This window comes from Lotus japonicus, chromosome 6, assembly GCF_012489685.1.
Source record: "Lotus japonicus ecotype B-129 chromosome 6, LjGifu_v1.2".
Lineage (NCBI taxonomy): Eukaryota > Viridiplantae > Streptophyta > Magnoliopsida > Fabales > Fabaceae > Lotus > Lotus japonicus.
In genome coordinates, this window is record NC_080046.1 from 53,427,341 (window position 1) to 53,455,191 (window position 27,851).

A 27,851-nucleotide genomic window follows, 5' to 3' on the forward strand; every position below is an offset into this window, starting at 1 on the left:
ACGGGAAACGGGCTCTATCCTAGTAGAAATAGATTTGGGAGATTAGTGAGATTCTCTACAAGTTCTCTCTTGGAAACACTTAAAGAATTGTCAAGCTATCGCATTCTTCAGTCCATTCAAACCTTTTGTTTTCTCTCGAAAGCTAGTAAAGGAAGTCGTTCCGTGTGTAAGAATGTTACGAGCCGGCTAGCAAGATGTTGGATTTCCTTAACGCTCTGCGAGCTTCGCATATCCATCACGACTTGACACTTGGCTGAGCTAGCCCAAATGTCCTCGTTGATTAGCATGAAGCCTAGGAACTTTTCTACTTCCACCCTAAAAACACTTTTACTTAGATTGAGGTGCTGTTTTAGCGATCATATTATCTACATTGGCGATCATATTATACATATACCTCAACATACGTTGCCTAAGTCCTTTTTTAAAGACATCGGTCATCATTCTCTCATATGTGGCCTCATCCCAACATTTTTTACTCCAAAAGACACCTTATTATTGAACCACTTAAAAGAGTACATATGTAACACAAGGAGTAGTGTGCTTCTGCAACAAAAGAACAAGAGTTGAGCAAGCTAAGCGTGGAGTCCAGGTTTCCTTCATCTACTTCGCCACGTAGCAACACACAGTCTCTCTCCCTTTGCCACGCTACTCATTTTCCACTCTCTTCTTCAACCTTCTTTCTTCTTCTTCTTTTCTTCTTCTTCTTCCTCCCTCTCGCTTCCTTCTAATCCTCTCACTCTTTCTCTTCCTCTGCAAAACTGTTTCTGAGGAGCAATCTAGTGATGGGGGAGTTGGGGTCTTTCACTGCAGCAGCAGAACCAAACACTCTCCATCATCAAAACAGCGAAACCGATGATCAGAATCTGGAACTAGACATATACCCTTTGAACTGTTACTATTTTGGTTCCAAACATGCCATTCCCTCCAAACCACACTCTTCACCTCATCATCTTCAAAGGGTCAAATCAAAGTTCGTTCGTTTCCTTTTCCTCTTTGCAATTCATACTTGTCTCTTCTCTTCCCATAATTTATTTATTTTTTGTGTGTGCATATTAGCTATGCTGCTCGTGGAATGCGAACTTGTGTGGAAGCTGTGATACTGGTGAGTTTTCCTTTTGTAAAATGAGTCAAGTTTTGCACTGTGATTCTGAACTGAAATGATGTAACTGTTGTTGTTTTATAAGGTTGAGTTGTTCAAACATCCCATTTGCTGGTGTTGCAAGTGAGGAACTCCATCTACCAACTTCCTGGTGGTCGTTTAAGACCAGGTGAATCAGGTAATCATGGAGGAAGATGTCAAACAGAATTGAGAATATTTTTGTTATTTTTACTTGTGGTTGAAGTATTGAATTTTTACAGATATTGATGGATTGAAGCGTAAGCTAGCAAGGAAGCTCTCCCTTAGTGAAGAAGGGGATGGGGCAGAATGGGAGGTATTAAACTTATGCTTCTTTTAGCGTGTGTTTGGATCAACACTTGCATGATTGATTCTACTGAAATTGCGTATTGTAAACATGAGTTGAAATGATGTGATTTATTTTTGGAACCTTTAAGAAAGAAGTGGGTTCTCAAGGTTTCAGTTATAAAATCTCAGAATTATTTATGTTTAATGCACAAGCAACTATTTGGTATGACTAGTAGAATTGATTATGCTTTACTGGTACACCCAAATATCATTTCAACCGGTTAGAATTGATTTTAACCTAGTAGAATTTATTTTATATAGTTGATTATGCTTTCCAAACATGCTTTTATTTCCACAACCTTACAACATGAAGAGCAACTGATCTGTAATTACTTGATTTAGGTGGGTGAATGCCTTGGAACGTGGTGGAGACCTGATTTTGAAACATTAATGTATCCCTTCTTGCCACCTAATGCAAAACAGCCAAAGGTACATTATTCAGTTTTTTAATCTTTTGCAAAGTTCTGATAGGGGATGTCCTAGTTTCATTTTTCTTGCTTGATGGTGTAGGAGTGTACAAAACTTTTCCTTGTAAGGCTGCCAGAGAGTCGAAAGTTCATGGTACCAAAGAACCTGAGGTTGCTTTCAGTCCCTTTGTGCCAAATTCATGAAAATCACAAGGTATGGACTCTATGGATTTCAATCACGCTTGGACTGGTGCATAGACTACTACTATATATCATTGAGCCTTCTCAGCAGTATTTGAAATTAGCATTTGTGGCTAGCCTAGTGTTTATTTAGGATAATTTAGCCAAACAAAAGTTAATCAAGGTTAACCATTCCATTTTTTGTTCTCTCTCATTGATGACTTATGTGAGATATTTACCTGTGCATTTTGCAGACATATGGGCCAATTATATCAGGGGTTCCTCAGCTGCTCTCAAAATTCTCTTTCAATATGATTGAATCTTAATACTTCTGTTTCAAAAAATCTTAATACTTCACTACAAAGCAACTTGTCTATCATGCAGAGTGAGAGTGAAGCGATCTCATTAGGCAGCTGGTTCTGCTCTTCATGCACTTTCTGGATAGGGTCTTGTACATATCATCATAGCTTAGTATACAAAAATGAGACTGTAATGTTTAAAACAACAATATGTATCTTACTTCATGCTTAGTGTGAAAATTTCTACAGAGTATATGGAGATGTGATCACCTTCCTTTCAATTTCACATTTGTTCTCACTTGACTTTATGACACTTACCTTGTCTGGATAAATAGTTGCTACTTGCTAGGCCGCTAGAAAATGTGGCTAGTGGTATATTGTGAGGCCACTTTTGAGACATAGTTGCACAATTTGCCTCTCTTTTGCAGTTTTTTTTTTCTTTCCAACTTAGATACATTTTAACCACACTTTCTCTTGAATCATAGCTTATTGTACTTAAGTAAGATAGCAATGTTGAAAGCAACCATATGTGTCTTAGTGTGGAAATTTCTACAGAGTATATGGAATTGTGATCAACTAGCTTCCTTTTCAATTCCAAAACCAATAAGTTTCAGCACTCAAGACACGTGAATTTTGTACAAGATATTTTTTCATTTTCCACGTTTTCATCCTAGCTTATCTCAATCTCCCTTCAATTCTGTGCAAGTTTCACATTTTCCACCGTTGACCTTATTGAATCCGTTAGCTTCCAATTCAAAAAGAAATAAATCCAATCCAATTTCCACAACCAGGTCCCACTCATCGCCTAATATTACTCTCTCCGGTCCTATTTATAAGCATGAAAGAGAAGAAAAATCTTGGTCCTTTTTATAAGAACCAAATGAAAGTTTGAGCTATATTAATTATTTTTTTCCAATGATGCCCTTATTAATTCTAACTTGTAAAATGTGTCTCATTAATTATTCTCTCTCTTTCTCACTTTCCAACATTAATAACAAAGGGTAATTTTGGAAGTTTATTTTGATTCAAGACATATTTAATGCATTTTACCTAGTTTAACTACATTTCTTAAACTATGTGATTTTTTTTTTGTTGCTTATAAATAGGACCGGAGGGAGTACAAATCTTCCTTGTACACATGATGTGGGTGCTCTAGACCAATATAATGTTTGTCTCCTTCTAGTGGCCCAATCACTTCATTCCCAGCACTCCTCCCAAAAAGCGACCAATATGTGGTTCCTTCTCATCCAATGGTCACATGAAGCAAAGTGGAATATTCAAATAGAGGGAATTATTGATTGTTTCTAAATATCCATTATTACCTCTCTCAATGAGCCTACTTGTGTCCTACTCCTATAGGCTCTTGAACATGATGTTTGGAAAAATGGAACTTGAGTCTTGTTCCTCCTCATCCCCACTTTAATGTGATTGGCAGCAACATAAATGGAACCATACCTCGACACAAGGCACGATTGGTTGCCAAGGGTAGCCACCAACGTCCTGTCCTGAACTTGACTTCAAAGAACCAAGCTGGTTTTTTGTCTTTCAATTTTCAATGAATGCAGAGTAAATTGCCAAAGGTAGCTAATTTTCGCAGTTAAAATTTCTATTGTTACTAAGAAGTAGGAGGGATATACAACTTGTATTTTAAAAAAGTTTTAAAACACCACTTCACTTAAAGTTTTCAACAAAAGTACAAATAAGTGGTACATTTAGAAAAGATGAAAGCAATGGTTGGTCTAGTGAAACATAATAGAGTTTTGTACTTTTTACAAATTTAAATGTCCGTTAATCTCTTTAAAGTGAGGTAAATGTAAGTCTTTTGTAAGTACTTTTTGCTGCCAACTTGTTTTGCCTTAGATTGAATACCATACTCGTAACCTAAATTTTCTTCAACAAAAAATAAAAGATGGAAGCAAGTAGCAACTAGTTAACCAGAGGTACGACTTTTATTTCAAACAATAAAGCACAAGTTAAGTAGCACTCATGCCAGAGGACCTACCCCAATTACGGAAAAATATATATTTATCTACATTCTACACCATTATGGTAACTACACAAATTAATGACACCAATTGACTTGGGTCAGCCTCCTCCAATGGTTAAGAACTCCTCAGAAATAAGAATTAAGAACCTTGCATTGGAGATGATCTTATAAACTATGGATGTATAAGTCGTCGAATGATACTTTAAGTAGTAAGAGCTAAGGATATATGAGTTGAGTAATGAAGGTCCAGAGATCAATCATTGGATGGTGCAATTTATCTTTCCGATGTAAAAAAAAAATTGGATGTATAAGTGATTTTATTTGTAAACTATTCAACTCTTACCTTTTTATCCAACGTGGTACTTTATTTTATTTTATTTCTTATACACGAATTTTCAATCCCTTGCGGTGGTGAAGAGAGGCAAAGAAAATGATTGAAGGGCTCATGATCTAGATCAAAACAAGTGACCTTAATGAAATTAGTCAACAACTAGGAGTCATGCGTGGTTCCTTCCTTTTTCTAATTTTTTTCCAACCACGTGCTTCTTCGTAACTTTCCTTGAAAGGGGTTACTTGTAGACTATATTGGTTATTTTATGGCTTAATGACTTTTTAAATATCTTAGGACAAGTTGATTTGGGGGATAATATTTTTAGTATCATTCATAAAACACTTCATTTTCTCTCTTTATTTTTCTTCATATATCACATTTATCACTTATCTCTTTTCACTTCATATATTATAATTACTTTGGGGTCTAGACCACTTAATTGTTCACCAAACATTTTCCAAATATTTGTTACCTTCATGAGAACAGAAGCAAAAGCAGCAGGATAAGATGTGATTCTGAAAAGTCAATACAAGTCTTCACTCTTCACCTTCAAACTTAAGTCCTTATTGCTAATTGAGTTGTCGTACCACCATGATCCTTCAAACTATAAAAGCTTTCATTCTGAACAATCACATTCACATACACCATAATATATTAATCAGTTAGTCAGAGACTCAAATATATTTTGAATCATATTCATATGTGACCTTGCAATAAAGTCGTTCTTGTTCTTTCAAACCAGAGCTTGGGAGCCTAACTAGGACCTGAGATAACCATGAAGAAAGGATGCTTAGGCCCCAGTCTGAAACTCAAAATTCCTGCATCTACTCAGGCTTCTTTTGCCAAATACCTGTGAGTCTCTCTCTTTGTGTGAATGTGTTGTTTTGTGTATGGTTTTGAGAGCTAATTGGAATTCTGGTTTGAAAATTCTTGTGGTAGGACTCAAAGCGGAACGTTTAAGGATGGGAATCTGCTTGTCAACAAGGATGGCGTTCAAATTGTTCCTCAGAGTGAAGTAGAAGCTGTAATATGTTTCTCTTCACCATCTGTTTCTTGAAAAGAAAACATGGCTTTTTGTAAAATGGATTATTCATGTTTTAATTTCCCCTTATAGTAAGATATTCACTACCATATTTGGATTTGGAAGGGGGGTTGCATGTTTAGCCTACGTGTTTTAGTTTAATTTCTCATCAGTTGATATTTTAATTTCATTTCTTTGCCATCTAAGAAAATATAAAATTTTCTGTGTTCTAGGTTCAAGTAACTTTTTGTTGTATAAGTTGGTCGCATTCATGTGTTGGCACTACCAATTCACTTAAACACTCTTCTTCCTTCTCCTCTTCTCACACACCATATGAATCCTGCATTTCTGGCAGTGTTATGCGAATTTTTAGAATCAATAGAAAGTACCAGGGCGTGATACTTTTATTTTATGATGGATTAACATGTCAATCATGGTGAAAATCACCAATCTAGTTGGAAAATTTTCGATGGACACTTTTATGGTGGTCAAGATATTTCCAAATCTTGGTACACAATGCTACAATAGTTTGTCAGCAGGATAGTATATTTTCTTTTGAGTGATGATGTGGTACACAATGCTATAATTTCAATTGCTCATATGATTGCATTTGAATTTAAGTAACTTAATTTAAATCTTTCCATGTTAAGCTCTATACTTTTTAGTTATAATCAGTTGTAACATTCAGTGTATGTTTGGAAACCCTTCTGCAATTGGTTCTAAAGTTAGAATCAATTCTGAAGAAAAGCTTCTGTGTTTCAGAATTTATTCTGATGAAAGAGAAGTTGATCCAAACATGTTATCAAACATTGTGGTTTTTGATACAATGATGGTGTGGTTGTTTAAGTCTAGGACTTCCTCACTATACTCTTGAATAGATTACATGCTGGCTGAGTTATGATAATTTGCTGTTTTGAGTTTTGTATTTGTGCTTTTTTTTTCAGCGACCCCCAATCAGGGCGCTAGACAACCAGTTAAATTTGGCAGACTTTGATAGAATCAAAGTGATTGGAAAGGGAAATGGCGGGATAGTGCAGTTGGTGCAACACAAATGGACTAATCAGTTTTTTGCTTTAAAGGTATACTTGCTGGTTGCTGCATAGATACCTCGCTTTTTTCCCTATTGTTTGGTTATTCATTGTATATGCATTTAGTACTTATCTGTAATTGGAGCTATTTAAGTGATTATGAGGCCCAGATTGGCTCTTCCTCCTACTTTTAACTTTTGAAATCTTCACATAAGTGCTTCTTTAGTCTTACAGTATATTTTTTATCAGTTTGTAAGTCTTCTGCATCTGTATCATCATCTTATGAACTAGTTTCCTCTTATCTGATATGTTCACAATATAAATCCTATCATATTTATTCTTCAAATCAGCAAATTCAAATGAAGATTGAAGAGTCTATGAGCAGGCAGATAGCTCAAGAGCTAAAAATCAATCAGTCATCACAGTGTCCTTATGTTGTTGTCTGCTACCAATCCTTCTATGTGAATGGTGTCATTTCAATCATCTTTGAGTACATGGACGGAGGGTCTTTAGATGATCTTCTGAACAATGTTAAAACGATTCCAGAACCATATCTTGCTTCCATCTGCAAGCAGGTAAGAAACAAGAAACTGTACATCAGCAACAGAAGCATGTTGGGATGCACAGTGGAAAAGTGAAGTCAAAATCATGGTAGACAGCCAAAAAGCTAAGGGAAGTCGCTCCTGTCCACGGTGATTTTGGCTCACCATGGTTTTCCACAGTGTATTCAAACATGTACAAAATTATTCTCTATGCTTTCCTAACAAGACTCCATCGCTTTCTTGTTATATTTCTACAACGTAGGTACTGAAGGGTTTAATGTATCTTCACCATGAAAAGCATATTATCCACAGGGACTTGAAACCTTCTAATCTGCTCATTAATCATAGAGGGGAGGTAAAAATTACAGACTTTGGTGTGAGTGCAATCATGGAAACTACATCTGGCCAAGCAAATACTTTCATTGGCACATATGTCTATATGTCTGTGAGTAAAATATGCAAGTTATTCATCACTTTCCTCTAGCCAACTCCTGAATAAAGCTTACTCATTATGCTTATTTCACAGCCAGAGAGAATCAATGGAAGCCAGGATGGCTACAACTACAAAAGTGATATATGGAGCTTGGGACTGATGTTTCTCAGGTGCGCTACGGGGATGTTTCCGTATACACCACCCGATCAAAGTGAAGGGTGGGAGAATATATACCAGCTTATTGAAGCCATTGTCGAAAATCCTTCACCTAGCGTTTCATCTGATGAGTTTTCTTCAGAATTTTGCTCATTTATTGCAGCATGGTAAATATTAAGTATGCTTCAGTAACTAAAATGTGTAGTCTCAAGAATGAATTTTATAAGGCTTCTGAATCTGATCCTCTTTCAATCTTCTTTGTGTTTAGTTTACAGAAAAATCCAAAGGATCGACCATCGGCTCCAGAACTTATGGTATGCATAAATCTCATCTATATGAGTATGCCAAATAAAATAGTCTAAACAGTCATCTTATAGTATATATTTGATTTAAATTCCAGAGACATCCTTTTATCAACATGTATGACGACTTGGCTGTGGACCTTTCAGCTTATTTCTCCAATGCAGGACCTACATTTGCAACCATATAAAACTTGGTATGTTCCAGTCCTGGTATATATTCAAAAAATATAAAAGGTTATCCAAATATGCTTATTTTGCTCCATGTATCACTTCTACCTGATATATAATAAGAAGAGTCATGGAACTCTGTTAGGTTGGCAGGTACTACAGCCACCTGATATGTAACTTCGGTTCTAAATTCTAATTCCTTTCTTTGTAGCTAGGGTCACCAGTTGCGTGTGACCTTGCAGAATTTTATTGTTGAGTGATTGGAGGTGAAGAAATTGTTCAGACACTTTGCTTGAATGCGTGAGATTGCAATGATCGGCTGTTCACGGAGAAATTTTTTCTTAGAGATTAAGCATCAGGATTGTACCAACAACATGAATTTGAACTTTATTAGCTTTGTGCTGTTCATCTAATGCTGATGGATTTGTGGTTGAGTAGTTTGTATTAGACCATAACTTTATTACCGTCATTGTATTAAAAAATATACAGATAATAATACAAACTTATAGTCAGCAGAGGTATGTATACTTGTTTTGATTATGTGAGTAGCTAACTTGAAAATTTACCATCATTAAACAAATAATACAAATTTCTGATTTGTGCAGCTATCACAGTGATAACTCATCTTAAATTGAGGTATCTCTGTACACTGCAAATTTGAATATACATAACTTATCCCCTGGTGTAAAACTGAAGGGGCTAAAATATGCTACTGACTGAAAAAAATACATGTAAAACAATAGTACATCTGTAAATATTCCAGATGATGGTGTATCTACTTTATGCTTTTCTCTTGAATTGTCTTTGAGCCTTCAAATCTATAACAATAACAGAGATATTATCTTTGCTTCCCCTTTGAATGGCAAGTCTAGATAAATAATCTGCAGCAGACTGAGCTGCAGGATCAACTCCTTGGCCTTGTTCTCTTGACATGTTATCGCCATTCTTCTTATGCCAAAGAAGGATTCTCTTCCGTGCCATGTCACAGGCCTCTTCATTTGTCATGACATCCCATAAACCATCACTTGCCAGAATAAGGCACTCATCGTTTTTCTCCCGAAGGAGGCACTTGACTTCTGGGTCTGGAATTATCCACGGTTTCAAGTATCTATCACCTGGTAAGTGGGTAAATTCTTGTAACTGTATGAACTGGTATTGAGAATTAAGAAATAATGCAACAAGACAGCAAAGACATACATACCTATGGACCTTGACACGGCTAAAACACCCAGAACTCGGTACCCATTCCATTGTATGATCCTTCCTCCTGCAGCTTCTATCCTTGCCCACTCGTCTTCTCGATTTGGCTGCATAACAGGAAATATTGTTTGTTGTATATCAGATAACTTCAGCTTCTAACTAAACTATGGCAGACCAATTGTGAAACTAGAAACAAATGCCCTACTTTGTGATCAGTAGACAATGGCAGCGCTTCCTTTCCGCGACGCAAGACTGCTCTTGAGTCGCCACAATTTGCAACTATTATGTGGGTTTGAGTCAAAATGGCAACCACTGCAGTGGATCCAACAGTCTCAGGAGTAAGAGGCTCTTCCATGCTTGACTCAGATCCATCATCAATGTTCCTTCCACCATTACCTGAATGAACTCGTCCAATCTCATCATCTACTTTGTGGAAGCAATTTGAGAATGCTTTGTTCCATTGCTCTTGCAAGTTATCTCTCCCATTTTCTTCAGCCAAACTTGATTCTGCAGCTTTTATCTCCTCAATCAACACTGAATGGAGATGTTCCTGGCAGTAATTGGCAACCTAGAAAAGCATCGCCAGCTAAGTTAAATGGAATGAACCAACATCCACAATACAAAAAATTGCATAATTGAGAAGAAGGACTTTAAGGCATACCTGAGAGCCCCCATGTCCATCATAGACGCCGAAAAAGTGTGCCAGTGATGTGTATTCGTCGGTTTCATTCACATGTTTATCCATTAGCATCCATGAAGGGACTTCAAAAATTTGAGGCTTAACAGCAACAGCATCTTCCATCTCCTGTCTCCTTCCACACACTGATGAAAACCCCCAAAGAGGAGTGCCACTCAATTCCAATGCATTCTGGCAGCTTGTTCTGCAAGGTTGCTTCTCTGGCATCCCATGAACTGCAACAAATGGTTTTGGATCAGACCCATCTGACCCACTTCCATCTTCAGTATCAAGCTCCACAGCCACAGAAACCAAGTTCTGCACTGGCTCTAGCTCTGCACGCGTCTCGGCCAAACTAGACTCACCATGGATTTTATCATCAACCTTGATGGTATTTGGTGAACTCATTTCATAACAATTAGTCCTTAAAATAGTAGATTCCTCCCTACAAGTACTGCTTTTCTCACTAACAACAGATTCATCTTCATTTATTGCCTGGTTATGGCTTTCAGCATGATGCTTATTACTTTGGCCTTCAATAACCATTTCTGAGACAAGGTCAGCTCCAATCTGAATCTCCTTGAACTCTGCAGATACTGTGATTGGATGTTGTGGACTGACCCTTATGTCGTCTTCACAAGCAACAGAGAAGGATTGAGAACCCTCAGTTGCAGGATTTAATATTAAAGCTGCTGCAGTATTTGCCATGAGCTTTAAACCAGTTAGCTCCACTGTCTCCTTCTGGATTAAATTCCCAAGTGTAACTGGCACTGCAACCGCCGAAGTTATTTCCTCCATATGTTTTTTTTTTGCTTTATCCTCTAGAATTCTATATCTCCTAACCCTCTTCTCTATGACAAGTTCAATTGGGCATATAATCAAACACCTACAAGCCTCCTACGGCAAGAAACTAGAAGTACTTGAAACCATTCTCCTCAGAAGCAGTCAACTGCAGTGTAATAAAGCTCATTTATTGCATTAAAAATCAATTTTGGAACCTAGAAGCTAATCACAGAAGCTTCTCACCATAATTGATCCTGCCTTCGGAATCAATTATAGAAGGGTTTCCAAACATGCGCTAAAACAGGAAAGGTATAAGCTAGAATTAGGCCTCTAGTTCCTTTCTTATAACTAACCTGTTTTGAACTCCTATATTTAATTCTATCAATAAATAGGACATTCCAAAATCTTCTATTTTCTACTCTCTGCACCAACCCTGTGATTCCTGGAACAGAAGACAATAGAATGAATAGATGATTGAAGAAACCAAAGCCATATAATTGTCAAAGTCGGTGCTTGTCTTTCTCTCTCTAGCAGAAAAATGAGACAAGGGAAATGGGGTCATAAAAGTTGGGAAAAAAAACAACAACAACAAAAATTATTACAAAATTGATAACACAAGTTCCTTGAATCTGAGGGAATCAACCCCTACCATTGAAATTTCCCTGGGAATTTCCTCTTCTGTTCCTTTCATGTGTCAGCAACAACATGGCCACCCATCCTCAAGATTTTATTGGTTGTGTCAACTCCCACCTACTTTATGATGCCATTGCTATATCTACAATGAAGATTTTCCTTTTATGAGTGCATTTAATTAGATTAATCTCTAGAAACAGTGAAAGCAAAGACAATTATGTTGCTTACCTACAAAATGGATATAAGAGGGAAATGGAATCATGGAAAGAGAAGAAAATGAGGAACCAGAAGATGCCAATCATGCCATTATTTGTTATATATAATCATGTATCATTCTTTAATCAATGAAACAGTACTATATCTTCTTTCCTTAAAAAAATGTTTTCAACCTATGAAAACAAACAAATACTTAAGAGATGATTGACCAATGTTGGTGCGAGTGAAATGAGCTCGGGTCTCTAAAGTATGTGATCCTGGATTTAATCCCTGAATTAATGTGTATGAAATAAAAACATTGTTGGGAGGGTCTCACTTTAATTCCTGACAGTAACTCAGAAAATTAGTCTCTCATTTAGTAGTGGTAGGATAATCTAAAAAACCGAAAACTCAAGATATGATTTGCCTTTTTTTTTCATAGAAAAAACAATCTTAGACCAAATATTTTCTTCACCAACAAGAGAGTAAGAGAGAAGAAAATGTTGCAAGCTTTTCACACTTGTTTCCTTGCTGAATGATGCAAGAGTTTGACAAATTGCCCCTTACGTTTCATTTTTTAGTTGGCTGGTTAGGTTTGGTTACATCGTTCCCTAACAAATATCTATAAGGAACTCTTTCTTTAATATCATTGATACATGAGTTTATTTATTTTTCATGCAATTTGAGTGTAAATTTTCTTTACACTAACATCTAATAATTTTTTTTTTGGTTACATCTAATAATTTTATTTAAATCAACTTAAATAATTACATGATTTCTTATTCTAATTAAATTTAAAATTAACTTTCTGACCTGATAAAAATCATTGAATGTCAGTGCAAACACCATTTGTATATATTTAATTAATTCATATAAAATTTTAGAGGTGAAGGTGATACAGCGGAAGTCGTACTAGGATTGCAAGCGCAAATCCTAAGGAAAAGGTTTCTGGAATCCACCAGAAAGGAAATTAGCAAGCGCTAAAACCCTAGAAAATACACTGGAATCCACCAGAGAAGAAGAGAAAACTCTTAAATTTTATTATCAATCAAAACTCCATAGGTTATGCCTTACAAGTGCTTAAATAGGAAAAGAAAATATCTTAATAGAAAAATAAATAATATCCTAAAAGATCCTAATTGAAAATAAAAGATCCTAATTGAAAATAAATAAGTTCTTAAAAAAAATAATTAAGATCCTAAAAGATCCTAATTACAAATAAGTAAAATTACTAAAATACTAAAATTATCTTAAAAAGCTCCTACATCAGAAGGTGTTTGTAATCTGAATCTCTCCGTCCATATGTGGACCAATAGTATGGTATAGTATCTTTCTCAAACGTGCTCCATTCAACTATATTATTACTATAATGGAGATCAAGTTTGAACCATACAAGCAGCATAGTTATTTTTGTTCATATTTTAAAAAGAAAAACAATGCACGAAAATGCAAAAGGCCAATAGAAAGAGAGCACGTAAGGGAGGAAGATGAGATCAAAGACATGGCGTGAATTTAAGAAAAGATCCCCGAGGCAAAGGGGTTGATGTTCGAAAGCAACAACCCAAGGGAACTTTTAAAATAAAAATTGCTCAAAAAAAACTCATTAGAAAAACCTAATTTTTTAAAAAGTTAACCGTGTTTATTTAAAAAATAAATTATAAAGAAGTCAAAATCTGATTTTGTAAAGCTACTTTGAGAGGCTATAAAATAAATCACAGTTAATTTTTTAAATAAACATGTTTTTTGAGATTTGTAATGAAATATAAAAAAAAAATATTGGATGTCAACTTTGTATTTTAACTCTTCACTATTTATAGCGCTATTGTTCTTTAGTCACTCAAATTCAACCAGGGTCATTTGATGCAACTAGCTATAAACTTAAGAAATGGTACTTGAAATCAAATCATTGTAAAATTTATATTACTCTTTATTCATATGATTCGGTGTACTTGCCAATTTCATCCATCAGATACCAGGTTAAGACCCTCTATGCTCCACTCCACTAGCTACATACCAAAATCATAAGGTAATCCATGCCATGTTTTTTCATTTTATTAAATGACATGTGTAAGGACTATAGCTATAGAACGAACATCATTCAAGTTTGAAAATATAACTTGATTGAAGCAATTGAGACATCAATAAAACACACATTTGCATAAATAATACAAGGCTTAATCCAGTTTTTGGTCCCTATCCTTTGTCATAAATATGACTTTAGTCCCTCGCCGGAGTAAAGGTGGGGATTGGTCCCCAGTTTTTGGCAAAATAATTGGCTTTGGTCCTTCCGACCGGTTGGGTCAACGCCGGAGCTCCGCCAGCTGACGTGGCCCTTGCCACGTCAATTAATGAGCCACGCTGGATTTTTTTTTCTTTTTTCATTAAAATTCTAAAAATAAAAAACCATAATTAAAAGTTAAAACCCTTAAATCTCTTCTTCTTAATTAATCATTCACCTAATTAAATCATTCATTTATTTAAAATAAAATAAATCAAAGTAGTAATGAATTTTCAATTTTGCTGCATCGTTGTCCCCAATTCCCCCTTTTCCATTTCCTTCCCTTCATAGCAACGCCAACCACCGCCATTATTGGTGGTTTCACTCAACGAGCAACCCTTAATTCCTTCATTCATTGATTATCATTCCCTTTCTTCTTCGATCTGCTTCCATTCCCTTTCTTCTCCACCCACAAACCCATTTTCTCTTCAACACCCAGACCTCTTCTCTTCTCCACTCACAAAACCCATTTTCTCCAAACTCATCACCGTCATCCTCTTCTCTTCGTCTATCAGGGTCTCTCCGAACCCAAAAAACCCCCCAAGTCTTCGATCAACTCTCTGCCACCACCACACCAAGATCTATGTCCAGAGTTTTGGGTTTGGTTTCTGAGTTTCCTAGCCCCATCATTCAATGGTTTTTGGGTTCAATTGCTTTTGATTGCTAGGGAGAGATGCTATGTGTTTAAGTCATGAGGATCTCTGTTTTTGGGTTCAATTGCTTTGATTTCTGGGTTGGATTGTTTCTGGGTTCTCATAGATGTTTCTGGGATCTCTGTTTTTGTGGGGGTGGTTTGACAGTGTCGTAACATGATGATGGGTTGAAGATGATGGGTTGTAGACCAGATCTGGGTTTTTCTTTGCAAGTATGAATTCGGTTTTTTTATAATGATGATGGATTGAAGATGATGTTGATAATGATGAAGAAAATGCAATGAATGAAGATGATGTTGTTAGCTAATTTAATTATTAATTAGTGTGTCTTAAATTTATTTTAATTTAATGAAAAAAGAAAAAAAAATCCAGCGAGGCTCATTAATTGACGTGGCAAGAGCCACATCAGCTGGCGGAGCTCCGGCGTTGACTCAACCGGTCGGAAGGACCAAAGCCAACTATTTTGCCAAAAACTGGGGACCAATCCCCACCTTTGCTCCGGCGAGGGACTAAAGCCATATTTATGACAAAGGATAGGGACCAAAAACTGGATTAAGCCATAATACAATTAAACCTATGTATTACACTTAATAATATTGCTTTATTATAGTCACGTGCTTCCGCCATAGGGTTTTGCCTAAGCCATATTTTGACGGCACGGTTTTTCCTTGCCGCCGCCACCCCCTATCCACCATTGATAAATTCCATCACTCATTTTACAGTGGACAGAGTTCTTGAATTTGAAGCAGATGTTGATAGGAGCGGGAATGCAAGCCCAAAGGATATTCTGATTCATCACACTTCTAGTGGGCCTAAGGTTTGGAGAGTCTATTCTAGAAGGGGCAAGAATGGAATTCCTACTAAGTAATCTTCTAACAGAATAGAGAGAGGGAGAGGAGAGGAGGATTGTAAGAACCATTAGTATAAGGAGGGAAGAGAGAGGTAGAGGGGTCATCTTTGGTTGTTAGCTATTGAGAGATATGAGTAGGAAGCCTTGAGCTTCCTATAGGAGCTTGCTCTGGTCAGAAACTGGGTGCCATTCCCTTTCTGTATTTTCCCACAGTTCATCAATAAACAATCGTTCCCTTTCTTTGAATTACTCTGTTTTGCTTACTGTGTGTTTGTGAAATTGGGTTTCCTAACAGATGTCCACACAAAGACGGCTCTAGCAAGGGAAAATATATAACTTTTGCAGAGGATGGCAGGCTTGAGGAAGATAATCATGTAAACAACAGGCTAGTAGTTATCCATAGTCCATAGATAATATCCAGGTTAATTGAGCATTGATACGCCATGGAATTTTACCACAAGAAAACTGTCTTAAAAAACAATGAGATGAGAACTTTGAAATAAAAGATGGGAACCAGGACATTTTGTAAAACAATTCAAAGCATATGAATGTCTCAGAAAAGTGGACTCTATCCAGAACATGCAAGTTTCCAACATTGCCACTGCAATATTCAGATGCTATAACTTACCCAACAATAGAATCCCTGTAGTCATAATAAACTAGAAGGATATTTAAAGTTTCCAGGCACAACCTTATACAGATTATTACAAAAATCAGGAAAATGTACAATCCAAAAAAACAGCTTTAGAATTGTAGCTAATAAATCAGATATTAGATGGCCGAGTGATGATAAGTAACAAGAACTTGTTTCACATATACAAATCATAAGCAGGACAGAAACTGGACAAAGTGTAAAGAGCAGTGCCTCATTATTTGGTAAAACACAGAAGATGGTCACTGTTACATCAGTTCTCAATTTTTCATTGAAAGCCTCGGGAAAATGTGCTTGAGCCTGAATCATGTTGAAAAGGTGCATCTGCAAAACACAAATGACCAAATAGAACCTTTAGGGGGTGTAGGGGGTGGGGTGGGGGGAGCGGAGAGTAGCCAGCCAGAGCAATTCAGTAAATGAAAGCTGATTTTATTAGAAATATCAAATGTATGTACAAAGGCCTTACTGTCTGATTTGTAACTGCTACAACCAGGACCATGTTTATTAACATAATCACTGGGAACACTAACTTGTACCTTCAACAGAAAGATCTTTACAGAGGAAGTTATGAACTTCGACACTAGCAAAATCCGAAACAGTTGAAAAGGTCACTCAAAAAACAACTAGGAGATGGGAGTCTACCAAAGAATCTATATAACCTAATTGAGGCCAGGATTAGCCATAAGACTATCCTATGTAACTAGTCATTTCTTAAAAGTACTTTGTTTCCGTTGTCATTGGTATAGAAAGCTGCTGTACAAAGAAGTTTAAACTATCATAATGTCATATTCAAGTCTGAAAGGTCATCCATGGGAATTTCAAGGCCCATACAGTCATTATCATGCAATCCATCGTCATCAATATTCAACCATGAACCAAAATCTTGACCTTGGCCATCAAGTACATCTATTCCAGGAAGCTGCAGGTTCGAGAGATCAATAGGCTCATGGTCATCCGATTCACCCGAGCCAAACACACCCTTTTCCTTGGTATTGCTGTTAGTAGACATTTCATTAGACTTCGAAACAGAAGGCAACTCTGGTTTAGAATGATCTGATAGCTTGCCAAGGAGGCCATTTACAGAAACAGAATGCTGAGATGCTTTCTGCTTAGGCTTAGATTTAGGTTTCCTTTCTCCCTTAGCATTAGATAATGCTGGCCGGCCAACTTTGGTATTTCCATTTCTGGATAGCACTTCCCTGCTCTGCCCTTTTCCATCTCTGTCTCTCTCACTCCTCTTCCCTCTTGCACTGCTTGATAGCGAACCGCCAACTCCTGATGGAGCACTTGAAGTACCACCAACATCATCAAGGGACAATTCCCTTTTCTTCACCCTGTTTGACCAAAAATCTTCCTTCCCGCTAGTTTGTTTGGATGAGTTATTTATAGCTGGAAGAATATCTGGTGAATTGATATCATGGTTATTCATATTTTGACTAAATAGTGAAGGACACTGCCGTGAAGCCACATAACCTGCAGAAAAAAAAACACATAACTTAAATATCAAAATTCAGCCTGTACTCAATGTACAAAAGGAAAAAAACATAAAACTTGAAGTAACGTTCAGGCAAAGGGATTCAAATCATCTTCCCCTCCCAAGGTCATCAACTTCGTACCCAATAAAAATTACACCTCTATGAGTTGGCAGTTAGCTCTTCCTTAGCTGTCAGTACCTTATGCCTTAGTTGGCATTATTTATTAAGGATAGGGGACAAAGGATTGTCCACAAAGAATATGACATTTACAATAAAGCCATTTACGATTTTGGCTAAAATGATCATACAGAACACAACTAAGAAAAATACATTGGAGCATGTACATGAGAGGATAATGAAAAAGAAACCTGTTCTTGCTTCAGAAGAAAAGGGAGAAGCTTGTGGCTTTGTGGATTCAGTCTCCGTGCCTTCAACTAGCCGAACAGCGCTCAGCTGGGAAGAAGCAGCAAGGAACATATCCTTGAATTTGGGCTCGTTGAAGCAGCTCTTGCCTGTATCTTCAAATTGTTTACATCTTTCCAATGTACGCTTAACAAATTCAAGCGCAGCTTGCTTGGCCAATCTGTTGCTTGCACTTTTTGCACTTGAGGAACTTGGACGCCGACAGCCCTGCCAATCAATTATTGTCAATTCACTCTGCCATGTAACTGTAACCTTAATTTAAAGTTCAGATAATTTTCTAATTTGATGGCATTTATTTGGCAATGGAGTGTTTGACTCTTCCTAGAAAATTTAAGTATTTTATACAAGATAATAAGACAGCATGAGTTGTGGTTTCTTTGATAAAACACTAAACTAAGAATAGGGCAAACATGTCACACGTTTGAATTAGAAAAGCAGAGTGATTCAAGATTGAGAGTTGCTATCCTGTTGCGAACTGGCTTTTTCATATTGCAAACAACCTCAACCCTCCATGTTTTATAAGGACAATGGGATCATCAACATTTATAGGTGTATGATACATTCTAACAGCTGCATTTAAGGCTACATACAAACATCAGAAAATCCTGCACACTTTGATGTGTGTCTCTTCCCACTTCCCGTCCTGTACTTATAAGTTAAACCTATGACAGTTATAGACCATATCTTCATTCTACATGCTACCCATTAGCCTGGTATAAAAATCCCCAGTCTTTTCAACTACTTTAATACAACTATAGGTCTTGATACTTGACTAGGCTGGAATGTTAAAAATTTATTTGAAACTGTAGAGACGGTTATATATAAAAAGTGATATTGAACATTAAGAAGGTTACCTTGTTTTTCTCATAAGCCATCTCAAGAAGTTTGTCCAGAGCACGTTGTTCAAAATCCCTGTGTATCAATGAGCCACAAAAGTTTCATATTTCCATTCAGAACAATGAGCCACAAAAGTTTAAATTAAGAAAATAATCAGGGCACAAATGGCAGTGAAATTACTTTTCTTGAAGTTCTTTGGCCACTGAGGCAGATTTCACCAATCCATCTAGCATGCCTTTCCTCTTGCACATCTATGATACACATGAAAATAAAAGCGTACGATGGATTACAAAAATCAACATTAACTTCAGTAAGTTTGAAATGATATTCGTGAACAGGATGTCAGGTTCTAAACCAGATCCATATATTTACCATAAACTTGGAAATCAATACTTAAATATCCATTACTTGAAAATTACATCAGATAAAAAGTTGTTTGAAACAAAAAAAATTAAACTCAACGATTAGCAGTTAGCACATTATAACTTGGCATCGGTGCGTACCTGTTTTTGGTAATCCTCCTCTAACCTAGTGATATCCTGACAAATTCCTTCATCATCTGTTCGTGACGTTCCGGACTTGAAAAATAAAAGTGAAAAAAATAAGTATTACATAGACAAACTAAAGATTTCACAGTAAGTCAATAACACAGAACATCTTGAATTAAATTCATTAGGTCTACTGGTCAGCAGACAATTGGACGGACTATAGACACAACAGAATAGTTTTATCAAATCTGATATTTAACATGGTTCAAGAATGATGAGATCTCATGAAAAATAGCAGAGAAGTTCTTAGAAAGGTAACATACATCTGGTTCTGGGGCAATTCCAATGCTTTTAAGCTCCAAGAGAAGCTTTTCATTCAAATCCAAGGTATTGTATTCCAACCCTGAACAGGTCAAGGTAGGCTGGCTTGAATTCAAGTCAGGAGATGAAATATCATTTTCTGTATCAACATGTTTTCGCTTCCCAGTTATCCTATAACCGTTGTAAGCAGAATGACATGCAAACTGATCATTAGCTCGTAGGTAGGGATCCAAACTGCTCAGTTCCAACTCCTCATCTGCCTCAAATTCCTTATCACACACATCAAACTTGTAATCTTCATTTTCACTACCACGCTCCTCTGAAATTAAAGCAGATATCATCCTTTGACTGAGGGGAATTACATTACGATCTCCTTTAGATAGTTGTAACTGTTCTGTAACAATTCCAGCACCCCTTTCAGCACCATGTCCAATATCGCTTTCACATCTAGCCAACCCAAATCCATTAACAACAGCTTCACAATCATCTATATTTGAAGGTACTGGAGTTGGCATCAATGGGCTTGATTCAATATTTGTCTGAAATATGAACGAGTTATTAAAGAAATTTGAATCAATTATTCCTATGACAGGTATGTCCAAGAAATTCAGATCAATCAAATAATGCTATAATCAAAAGTAATAACTTAAAACAATTTATACAAGACTGGAGGAGTTTTTTTAATATATATCAAATTGTGAAGAAAAAAAAATATAAGGAATAAACATAATACAACAAATAACATGATCCACATGGTTTTTATAACATCAGGACCTACAGTAAAAAAAAATCTAACTCTTGAATAATCAACGAAAGGTTGCATCAGTGCTATTTATTATGGATAACAACAAATCTGAAGCATTTTGAACTGAACATAAGTGTGAAGAGAACCTTGCTGACCAATGATCCAACACAAACTCTTAATAAAGAAAAATCGCAAAGTAATCATGATTCATAAACACTAAAAAGGTAAAGATTAATACCTGTTGTTTCCAGTAAGTAATATCCTCCTCAGTTATCAAACTGAAGAAAGACTCCATCTGCCTCCAGAATTGGGTAGGAAAAGCATGAGCTGCAGTAATTAAAAAAATTCAGAACTACTCCATCACATAAAAAGTATATTTAGGCAACACATTTAGATAGAATTTAGTAAGATTGTTACCAGAGCTGATAACACCCTTTACAGCAGCCAATAGCTCTGCTTGTCCATCATCTGACCCAAAAACCAAAAGCAAATAATGATATACTTGTATTAAAATTGAACAATTGAGCTCACTAGTCTTTTCTGGAAAGTTAAACTAGTACCAAGAATATCTGCTGATGCATTAAGAGCTGTATGCTTTTGACGTGCATATGCCTTACGATCAGAAAGTTTCCTAGTTGGTGGACGACCTGCCCTGCTGCATGGATTTCATAGAATAAGGTTTTAATCTGTATGCTCAAACAAATTGAAAAACAACCTGGGACTTGGTTATATAAGCTTAAAAATGATATTTCATGATAGTTTTTTTCTATCACTTTAGCTTTTGCGAAACCACTGAAACAGCTCTTTTATGTTTTTTCGAAAAAACTTACATAATTCTCATGAATTTTTTTAACACAACTTATATTAAAAAATTATTTATCTTTAAAAGTAGCATAAAGAATGGGCCCTAAAGAAATAGATTTAGAGAGAAGAATTTTAACCTTTCACTCTTCTCAAATCCTTGTCTTGAACTTCTAAGTTGCTTTATGTTTCCGAGCTTCTCTGATGACTTTGGCATCAGTGACCTTGTGGCAGGAGAATTGCGCCCTGTCCTCCCTTGCCTCCGAACCCCATCTCCAGGCTCGTTCCCGGAGGCAAATTTACCTTTTCTTGTTGGAAGGACCGAGTTAGAAACCTTTTGAACACTTTGTCCAGCTTTATGATCTATCTCTTCTGGCTTCCTTCCCTTCTCTTTAGATTTAATCTCAGCCACCCCTGACTCTTCACTTTCAGATAAGGCAGCTGAAGATACAGATTCCCCTTTTGATTTGATTTGCTGAGGAGAACTGCCAGTCAAACGTTTGGGAAATCCCAACCCAAGATCATTGCCAGTCACATCAGATACAGAATCCAAAGCAGGGGAATCGTCATTACTTGAAGTAACAGGCACCAAATTTGTTCTTCTGGCAGTGCGGGAGCTCTTTTGCGGCCTCTGCCATTTGACAACAGGTGGGGAAGATGATCGTGCTGATGCCGCACGTTTGCGATTGGTAGTGCCAGCACCAGCAGGGGGCTTGGGGCTACCATGAGACAGTTCCCCATCATTGGGAACCGCTGTTTTGTGGACAACTGGAGACAACTTCGGGGCAACTCCCGAACCTGATCGTGGTGCCCGAATAGTATTAATTTTTGCACTTGAATTAGGACTAGCTGAATTATATTCATCACGAACAGTTGCCCTGGGTATAGAACAAATAAAACGTCTAAATCAATTAAAGAATATTTTTTATGAAATTATAATTTTATTAAGTCAGAGAGAAGAATGCAAAGTTAAAGGAAGATAAGCAATCGTCCTTTAAGAAAGAGAAAAGAAAAATAATCGAGGAATAATAAACACCACCTTAGTAAAGATACCAAATCCCTCAACATATTTGTAAGGGATACCCTTTTAAAAAGATCAAGTGCTTTACACCATACAAAAGCCAAACACTGTTTTGTATAACAATTTTTAGTTTTTAAAAAATAGATAAAGAAAAGCCTGTTTGCTAAAAACTGTTAAAACAGTTCTTATCTACGGTTTTAAAACTAAAATCCCAAAACATTTCAGAGATGTTTTCTGTTTTTGTTTTTAGTTTTCAATTCACAGGTCTTTCAACAATGCAAAACATCTCGTTCAAACTGTTCTTTTCTTTTCTTCTTCTGACAAACAGGTTTTGAAAATTGTTTTTGAAAATGATTTTTGAATTCAGAAAACTAAGAAGGGAATCAAACAACCCCAATATTGTCACAAAACACCTATTAAATTATCGATTTACGATTACAAAATAAATGTCACAATAAATCACAATCCATGGGAACTAATAACACATGGAGGGAGCAAATGAACAACCCAACCATAACAAGAGAAAAGGAGAAAGCAACATGAACAAATAAAAAAATATTGCCAAGCAAAAAAAAGAAAACTTTCTTCTCAAAAGTAAGAAATCATAAGCAGAAGAAAAGGTCACCATAGCGTGCTTACTTGTTAACAGCTCTGAAATTCACCCTTTCCTTGTCTGAATGGACAGTACGATCCCGCCTCTCATTGACAGCAGAATTGTTGTCCAGATCAATTTTAGGGGTAGAGACGCGTATCCCCAACCCAGTTTGTTGAGAGATGGCGTCTGGTTTTCCAGCTCCGACAGATCCATTAGAAACTCCTGGCCTAGACAAATATACGGGGAAGTATCAAATTTATAGCCTATATCATAGAAAGATAAACAGGAATTATATAAAAAAGAACAAAAGAAAAAGACTAGTTACACAATATCTTCCATCGACAATCCTTAAGATCAGAGATAACTATGCAGAATCCCTCACAACAATATTCTCTGTACTTTAGCTATAGATGGGTTTGAAGCCTTACAGCACCCTTATATATATATGAACAGCAAGCGCCAACGAATCTTTTATTTATTTAATTTCCTATTATCCATATATTGCATAATATACATAAAAGGCAGGGAATTAATATTAGGATTGGAATGACACGTGGTTGTTATCCTTACGCATAAAAGGTAAATCATATTATGTGATGTATCTTCTGTGATTCATGTTTTGTGATGTATCTAATGTGATTATATTAATCTGAGGTATCTTTTGCAATTTAGCATCTTATTATCTAGCATTAATGAGTACCGAACCAGTAACAAATTACCAAAATGAAATAATGATAGTTAAGAAACTTGTAATTTAAAATTTACAAATGCAAAGAACAATGTTCATTTAAAGTTGAGTACACACATTGCACATTGTTATACTGAGTCTTTTTTTTTTCGGGGGGAGGGGGGGGGTTTTATCCATTGCAGGGATCGATCCCTGCAGCTGCACTTGCATGTCCCTCAGGTCTTACCACTTGAGCTACCCTTCGGGGACTGTTATATTGAGCCTAAACCACCACCACAACAACCAAGACCTTTTGCACTAGGAGGGGGAGGGTACATAGATAATTTGACGCCACAATGGCATCCCATGCATTAAGTTAAAAGATTGACCATATAACTCTAAATCACTCTTAACGATTCGGCCTATATTTTCCTTGGTCTACCAGTGCTTCTACAATTATTCGCCACACACGTCAAACCACCTAAGATGAGACTCCTACATCTTTTTTACAATGGGAGCTATCCCAATTGTCTCTCTAATGATTCTGTTCCTAATTCTGTCTTATCTATTAAGTCTAAACCACAAATTGACAAATATTATTGACATAAATCGATCAACTAATTGCACTATTTATTGAATCTACATATTGCCATGAAATCATTGAAGCTTTCTCCTCGACTTAAGTTCCGAAGTAAATAATAATCTTACATAGATAACGAGGCACACAATTCATTGCTACATAAATAAATGAATGTAAAATGTAAAGAAATAGATATTCCCATTATATGTGTCATGTGTATCACACTATTTTCTAAATCTTCAAAGATTATACTGTTTGTTCTGTTTTTAATTTTCTTTTCAAACAATAAAGACAGTTAATTTATTTATCATTTTGCTAACTAATACTTCATTTGTTCATTATAATGAAGCGAGATGGCATAGATAAGCTAATTATTTGTCTAAGATAGTATAAATGCATACAGATACATCCATACCTGAAAGAATGAGAATCACTACTCAATTTCGACCGAGAATCAGTAGTTAGTCTTTGTTGAATTCCTTGTTTAGTTTCCTGGAAAATATTAACAGGTTTTGTCAATGCTGGACTTGAAGATCCATCCGGTTTGATGCCAGAACGCTTCTTCTTCATTTTTGACTTTTCCCAACCATCACCTCCAATCGGTAAAGTTCGTTCCTCACCCTGGACCGCGCCATTATTGACAACCCGTAGCATTTCTTTATCTCTGTCTACAGTCCCAGATGGCCTGACAAGAGAAGTAGTCCGCACATCCATCTAATTTATCAAACCCAAGTCAGTTTTGCTCAATAGATTTTAAAGCATACCCAGTTAATCTGAAATCTGAGTCTCAATATAAACATAGAACAACTAAAAACAAAGTTATCAAGCCACAAGACATTCTCACATGATTTGCTTGACCAGAAAAACTGTAAGCCAAATAGAATACTCTGTAGTTTGGCAATTTCATATAATCAATCAAACAACACACAAAAAAGACATAAGAATTCATGAAAGACATAGATACAACCTTAATGGTGGAAGACAATTTACATAATAAACATACATACGGAAGGATTTCATCATAGATTTCTACACAATAGGCAGTATACCTCCACAAGAGAACCTGAGTGAAAGCATTCTATTAGGAAACTTTAGGAAAGAAAAACTTAAAACAGGCTTCCCATTCACACAACGATATAAGGAACACTTTGAAATTTACAACAATCTGTGTATATATAGCTATGTACTATTTAAAACCATGTAGTATTAAGTATTAACATGATAACAGCAAGAAACAAAAATGAGTAGCATTAAGAGGCATAAAAAGATGAGAAAATTTGTGTTAATACCCGCAAATAAACTCAATAGAAAGTAAAGACACATACCTTTATATCAACCAAAGAAGTTCTAGTGCGCTTGTTTGGGACAACAGTTTTGGTTCTTTCTTCTAACTTTTGCTGCTCGTGTTCAAAACCACCTGTGACAGGATGACCTTGAACTCCAACCTTACTTATGCTCGGCCCCAAGACAGACCGATCACTTAACATGAAACTAGAACGGTCAGTAGAAAAACTTTCGGCCCGAGATCTCTTCTTTGAAGTTATATTTGGGAAATCTTTGTTGAATCTAGATAAGGCTTCACTGAACATTTTAGCACGCTCCCTGTTGAGTTATACAATGTTATTAAACAACTCTCACTTTATTGCAAGTAGCAAAACATACAAAGAACTACCTTGCCCTTCTAAAGTTTGCGTGTAAACCATCCCTGAGTCGTTTGATATCTTCTGGTGCTGGGGATGGCAATTGCTTGCCTTTTACAGAACTAGAAGCAGATTCATCAGGTGAAACTCCAAAAGCAGCACTGACATGTCGTTTATAATCTGTTTGACGATTAGACTTATGCTCTGGAGCTACCAACTTTTGATCGAAACGCACACAATTGAAGAAGCTCATTACATCCCCTTGTGTTGCTGAAGAACTGCTTCTAGACATGTTTGGAAGAGTCGACAGATTTGGATTTTCTATGCTTTCACGAAAGCTACCCGATCTATCTAAGGAACCAGCTACGTGGGATCCACGCAGCCCAGTGTACAATGGTCTATCTGGGCTTCTGGAAGATAGATCAAACTTGGCGGATGTTGCCATTGCACTAATTCCAGCACATTCTTATAGCGAAAAATATAGAACAGAGAGTGGTGCATGACAAAGACGTGGTGCTATAGCACATAAAGGGCAAATGCAAATTCCAAGGGAACAATTGGATAATCTACCTGAAAGGATCAAAATAATAACACAGAAAAATCAAACTCATGGCTGTGATATAGATATTCATGCGCATACTAAACATAAAGGCTTGGGATTCAGCCCCATATGGGACCTTGTCCTCATTCTTGTATGACAACAGTGTCAGCTCTCATCATAGAGTACTACTTCAAGTTTAAATTTAATCACCACAAGAAAATCAACAGACAACAGACAAGCAAGCTCATCTCAACACTCAAGCAAGTCATATTGATTGACCCCATAATCAATCAATGCACAACTAAACTTGTCTTATGGAAGTCTAATAACTACATACAGAAATGCAATTCGATTGGCATAAATGCTCGATAATGCATCTAGATGAAATCTAAATTATATTGACAAATAATAACAACTCTATGCAATCCAATTACTACAGAAAGTTCATAACATACCTTCTCCACTTCAAACACTAATTGCTGCAACTACCAAGTTACCATCTGAACTTCAAACACAAATCTTGACCTCATTAACTACACTTCATCATCATATTCCTGCTCCTATATTAACATTTGCTTATGCCTCCATTTCCTAAGTTTCCTTTTGCTCAAAGAATGTTTTTTTCATTTCAAATTTTACTACATAAATTGTTCTGATAATAACCATATTATAAAAAATAAAAAAACTAAAATGGAAAAACATGCAGCTATCAACAACAACATTGAACATAACTTCTCTAACTCATGTTCTGACAAAACCAAGCATAAAGACACTATTTTTCCTCTACAACCTCAATTTTAGTTCGTTAGAAAGTTCATAAAAAAAATAAAACAGATACAGAGAGGAGTAAGAACATACAGAAACCCTAAATTTCAAATCAATACATAAAAATGAAAAATTGAAATTAGGAACTACCTTGAAAACGCGGAAAAGCAATAAAAATCCCAAAATCAAAACCCTAGAAGTTGAATTAAACAGCAAAATCAAATTTTGTGATGCGCAGAAACAATGATATACCTTGAATCTTGAAATGGTGTTGCGAATTTGGGAAAATTGGGGGGAAAAAATCGAAACAGCGTGGGAGAATTTGATATTGCTCGGAGCTCCAAATCCTACGAAGCCATGGTGGGCGAAGAGGCTCTGAGGGTGTTTTGATCGGCAATGTATTGGCCAGAGTTGATATTACGGTTTTGCCCATGGCTCTGTATTTTTGGGACATGAGGATCCAAGTGTAATTAGGGGTGTTTTGGTCAGGACGGTGATTATACAAATGTACTGGCATTCTTACATGTGATTATACATCAATGATCAATAATGTACTGTAAATATGTGTTTTTTAGGACAATAATGTACTGTAAGTCTGTAAATATTCTTACTCTTTTTGTGTGTGTGTTATCCTCTAGCTTTTTTTTTTTAGCATTAATCTTTAGGATGAAGATAAGAATATAAAATGTAATTAAAAAAAGATAAGAATAAAA

General features: G+C 36.2%; 4 protein-coding genes across 10 annotated transcripts; 2 read left to right on the forward strand and 2 right to left on the reverse strand.

The window, feature by feature from the left end:
• Positions 1 to 505: 505 nt before the first annotated feature.
• On the forward strand, positions 506 to 2,604 carry LOC130724135 (pre-mRNA cleavage factor Im 25 kDa subunit 1-like). Its single transcript, XM_057575308.1, is given in 8 exon segments — positions 506 to 970; positions 1,057 to 1,102; positions 1,185 to 1,200; positions 1,203 to 1,277; positions 1,360 to 1,433; positions 1,808 to 1,894; positions 1,976 to 2,086; positions 2,307 to 2,604. Coding segments are annotated over 8 exon segments (669 nt in total). The 5' UTR covers positions 506 to 782; the 3' UTR covers positions 2,379 to 2,604.
• A 2,606-nt stretch (positions 2,605 to 5,210) lies between these two features.
• On the forward strand, positions 5,211 to 8,840 carry LOC130722234 (mitogen-activated protein kinase kinase 2-like). Of its 3 annotated transcripts, XM_057572906.1 has the most exons (10): positions 5,211 to 5,330; positions 5,412 to 5,521; positions 5,609 to 5,693; positions 6,635 to 6,769; positions 7,069 to 7,293; positions 7,523 to 7,705; positions 7,787 to 8,016; positions 8,118 to 8,163; positions 8,250 to 8,345; positions 8,531 to 8,840. In XM_057572906.1, exons 2-9 carry the CDS (start codon positions 5,445 to 5,447, stop codon positions 8,337 to 8,339), a joined length of 1,071 nt encoding a protein of 356 aa, XP_057428889.1. In that variant the 5' UTR covers positions 5,211 to 5,330; positions 5,412 to 5,444; the 3' UTR covers positions 8,340 to 8,345; positions 8,531 to 8,840. The 3 variants fall into 3 exon arrangements, with proteins under 3 accessions (XP_057428889.1, XP_057428888.1, XP_057428890.1); XM_057572905.1 differs by having other exon boundaries at positions 5,213 to 5,521; XM_057572907.1 differs by having other exon boundaries at positions 5,213 to 5,521; positions 8,535 to 8,840.
• A 50-nt stretch (positions 8,841 to 8,890) lies between these two features.
• Positions 8,891 to 12,106, reverse strand: LOC130722233 (protein phosphatase 2C 53-like). 4 transcript variants are annotated; one of them, XM_057572903.1, is made up of 7 exons: positions 11,840 to 12,106; positions 11,628 to 11,753; positions 11,332 to 11,420; positions 10,181 to 11,144; positions 9,725 to 10,087; positions 9,521 to 9,626; positions 8,891 to 9,434 (listed from the first exon to the last, which is right to left on the reverse strand). In XM_057572903.1, the coding sequence occupies exons 4-7, from the start codon at positions 10,991 to 10,993 to the stop codon at positions 9,100 to 9,102; spliced, it is 1,617 nt and encodes a 538-aa protein (XP_057428886.1). In that variant the 5' UTR covers positions 10,994 to 11,144; positions 11,332 to 11,420; positions 11,628 to 11,753; positions 11,840 to 12,106; the 3' UTR covers positions 8,891 to 9,099. The 4 variants fall into 4 exon arrangements, with proteins under 4 accessions (XP_057428886.1, XP_057428887.1, XP_057428884.1 ...); XM_057572904.1 differs by having other exon boundaries at positions 11,332 to 11,505; XM_057572901.1 differs by having other exon boundaries at positions 10,181 to 11,420.
• Positions 12,107 to 16,647: 4,541 nt separating this feature from the next.
• On the reverse strand, positions 16,648 to 27,544 carry LOC130722134 (uncharacterized). 2 transcript variants are annotated; one of them, XM_057572774.1, is made up of 15 exons: positions 27,391 to 27,544; positions 25,865 to 26,402; positions 25,518 to 25,794; positions 24,608 to 24,906; positions 22,990 to 23,172; positions 21,470 to 22,207; positions 21,089 to 21,180; positions 20,946 to 20,996; positions 20,767 to 20,855; positions 19,786 to 20,322; positions 19,478 to 19,552; positions 19,155 to 19,225; positions 18,992 to 19,049; positions 18,083 to 18,344; positions 16,648 to 17,712 (listed from the first exon to the last, which is right to left on the reverse strand). In XM_057572774.1, exons 2-15 carry the CDS (start codon positions 26,275 to 26,277, stop codon positions 17,015 to 17,017), a joined length of 3,843 nt encoding a protein of 1,280 aa, XP_057428757.1. In that variant the 5' UTR covers positions 26,278 to 26,402; positions 27,391 to 27,544; the 3' UTR covers positions 16,648 to 17,014. The 2 variants fall into 2 exon arrangements, with proteins under 2 accessions (XP_057428757.1, XP_057428756.1); XM_057572773.1 differs by having other exon boundaries at positions 21,089 to 21,183.
• Positions 27,545 to 27,851: the final 307 nt, after the last annotated feature.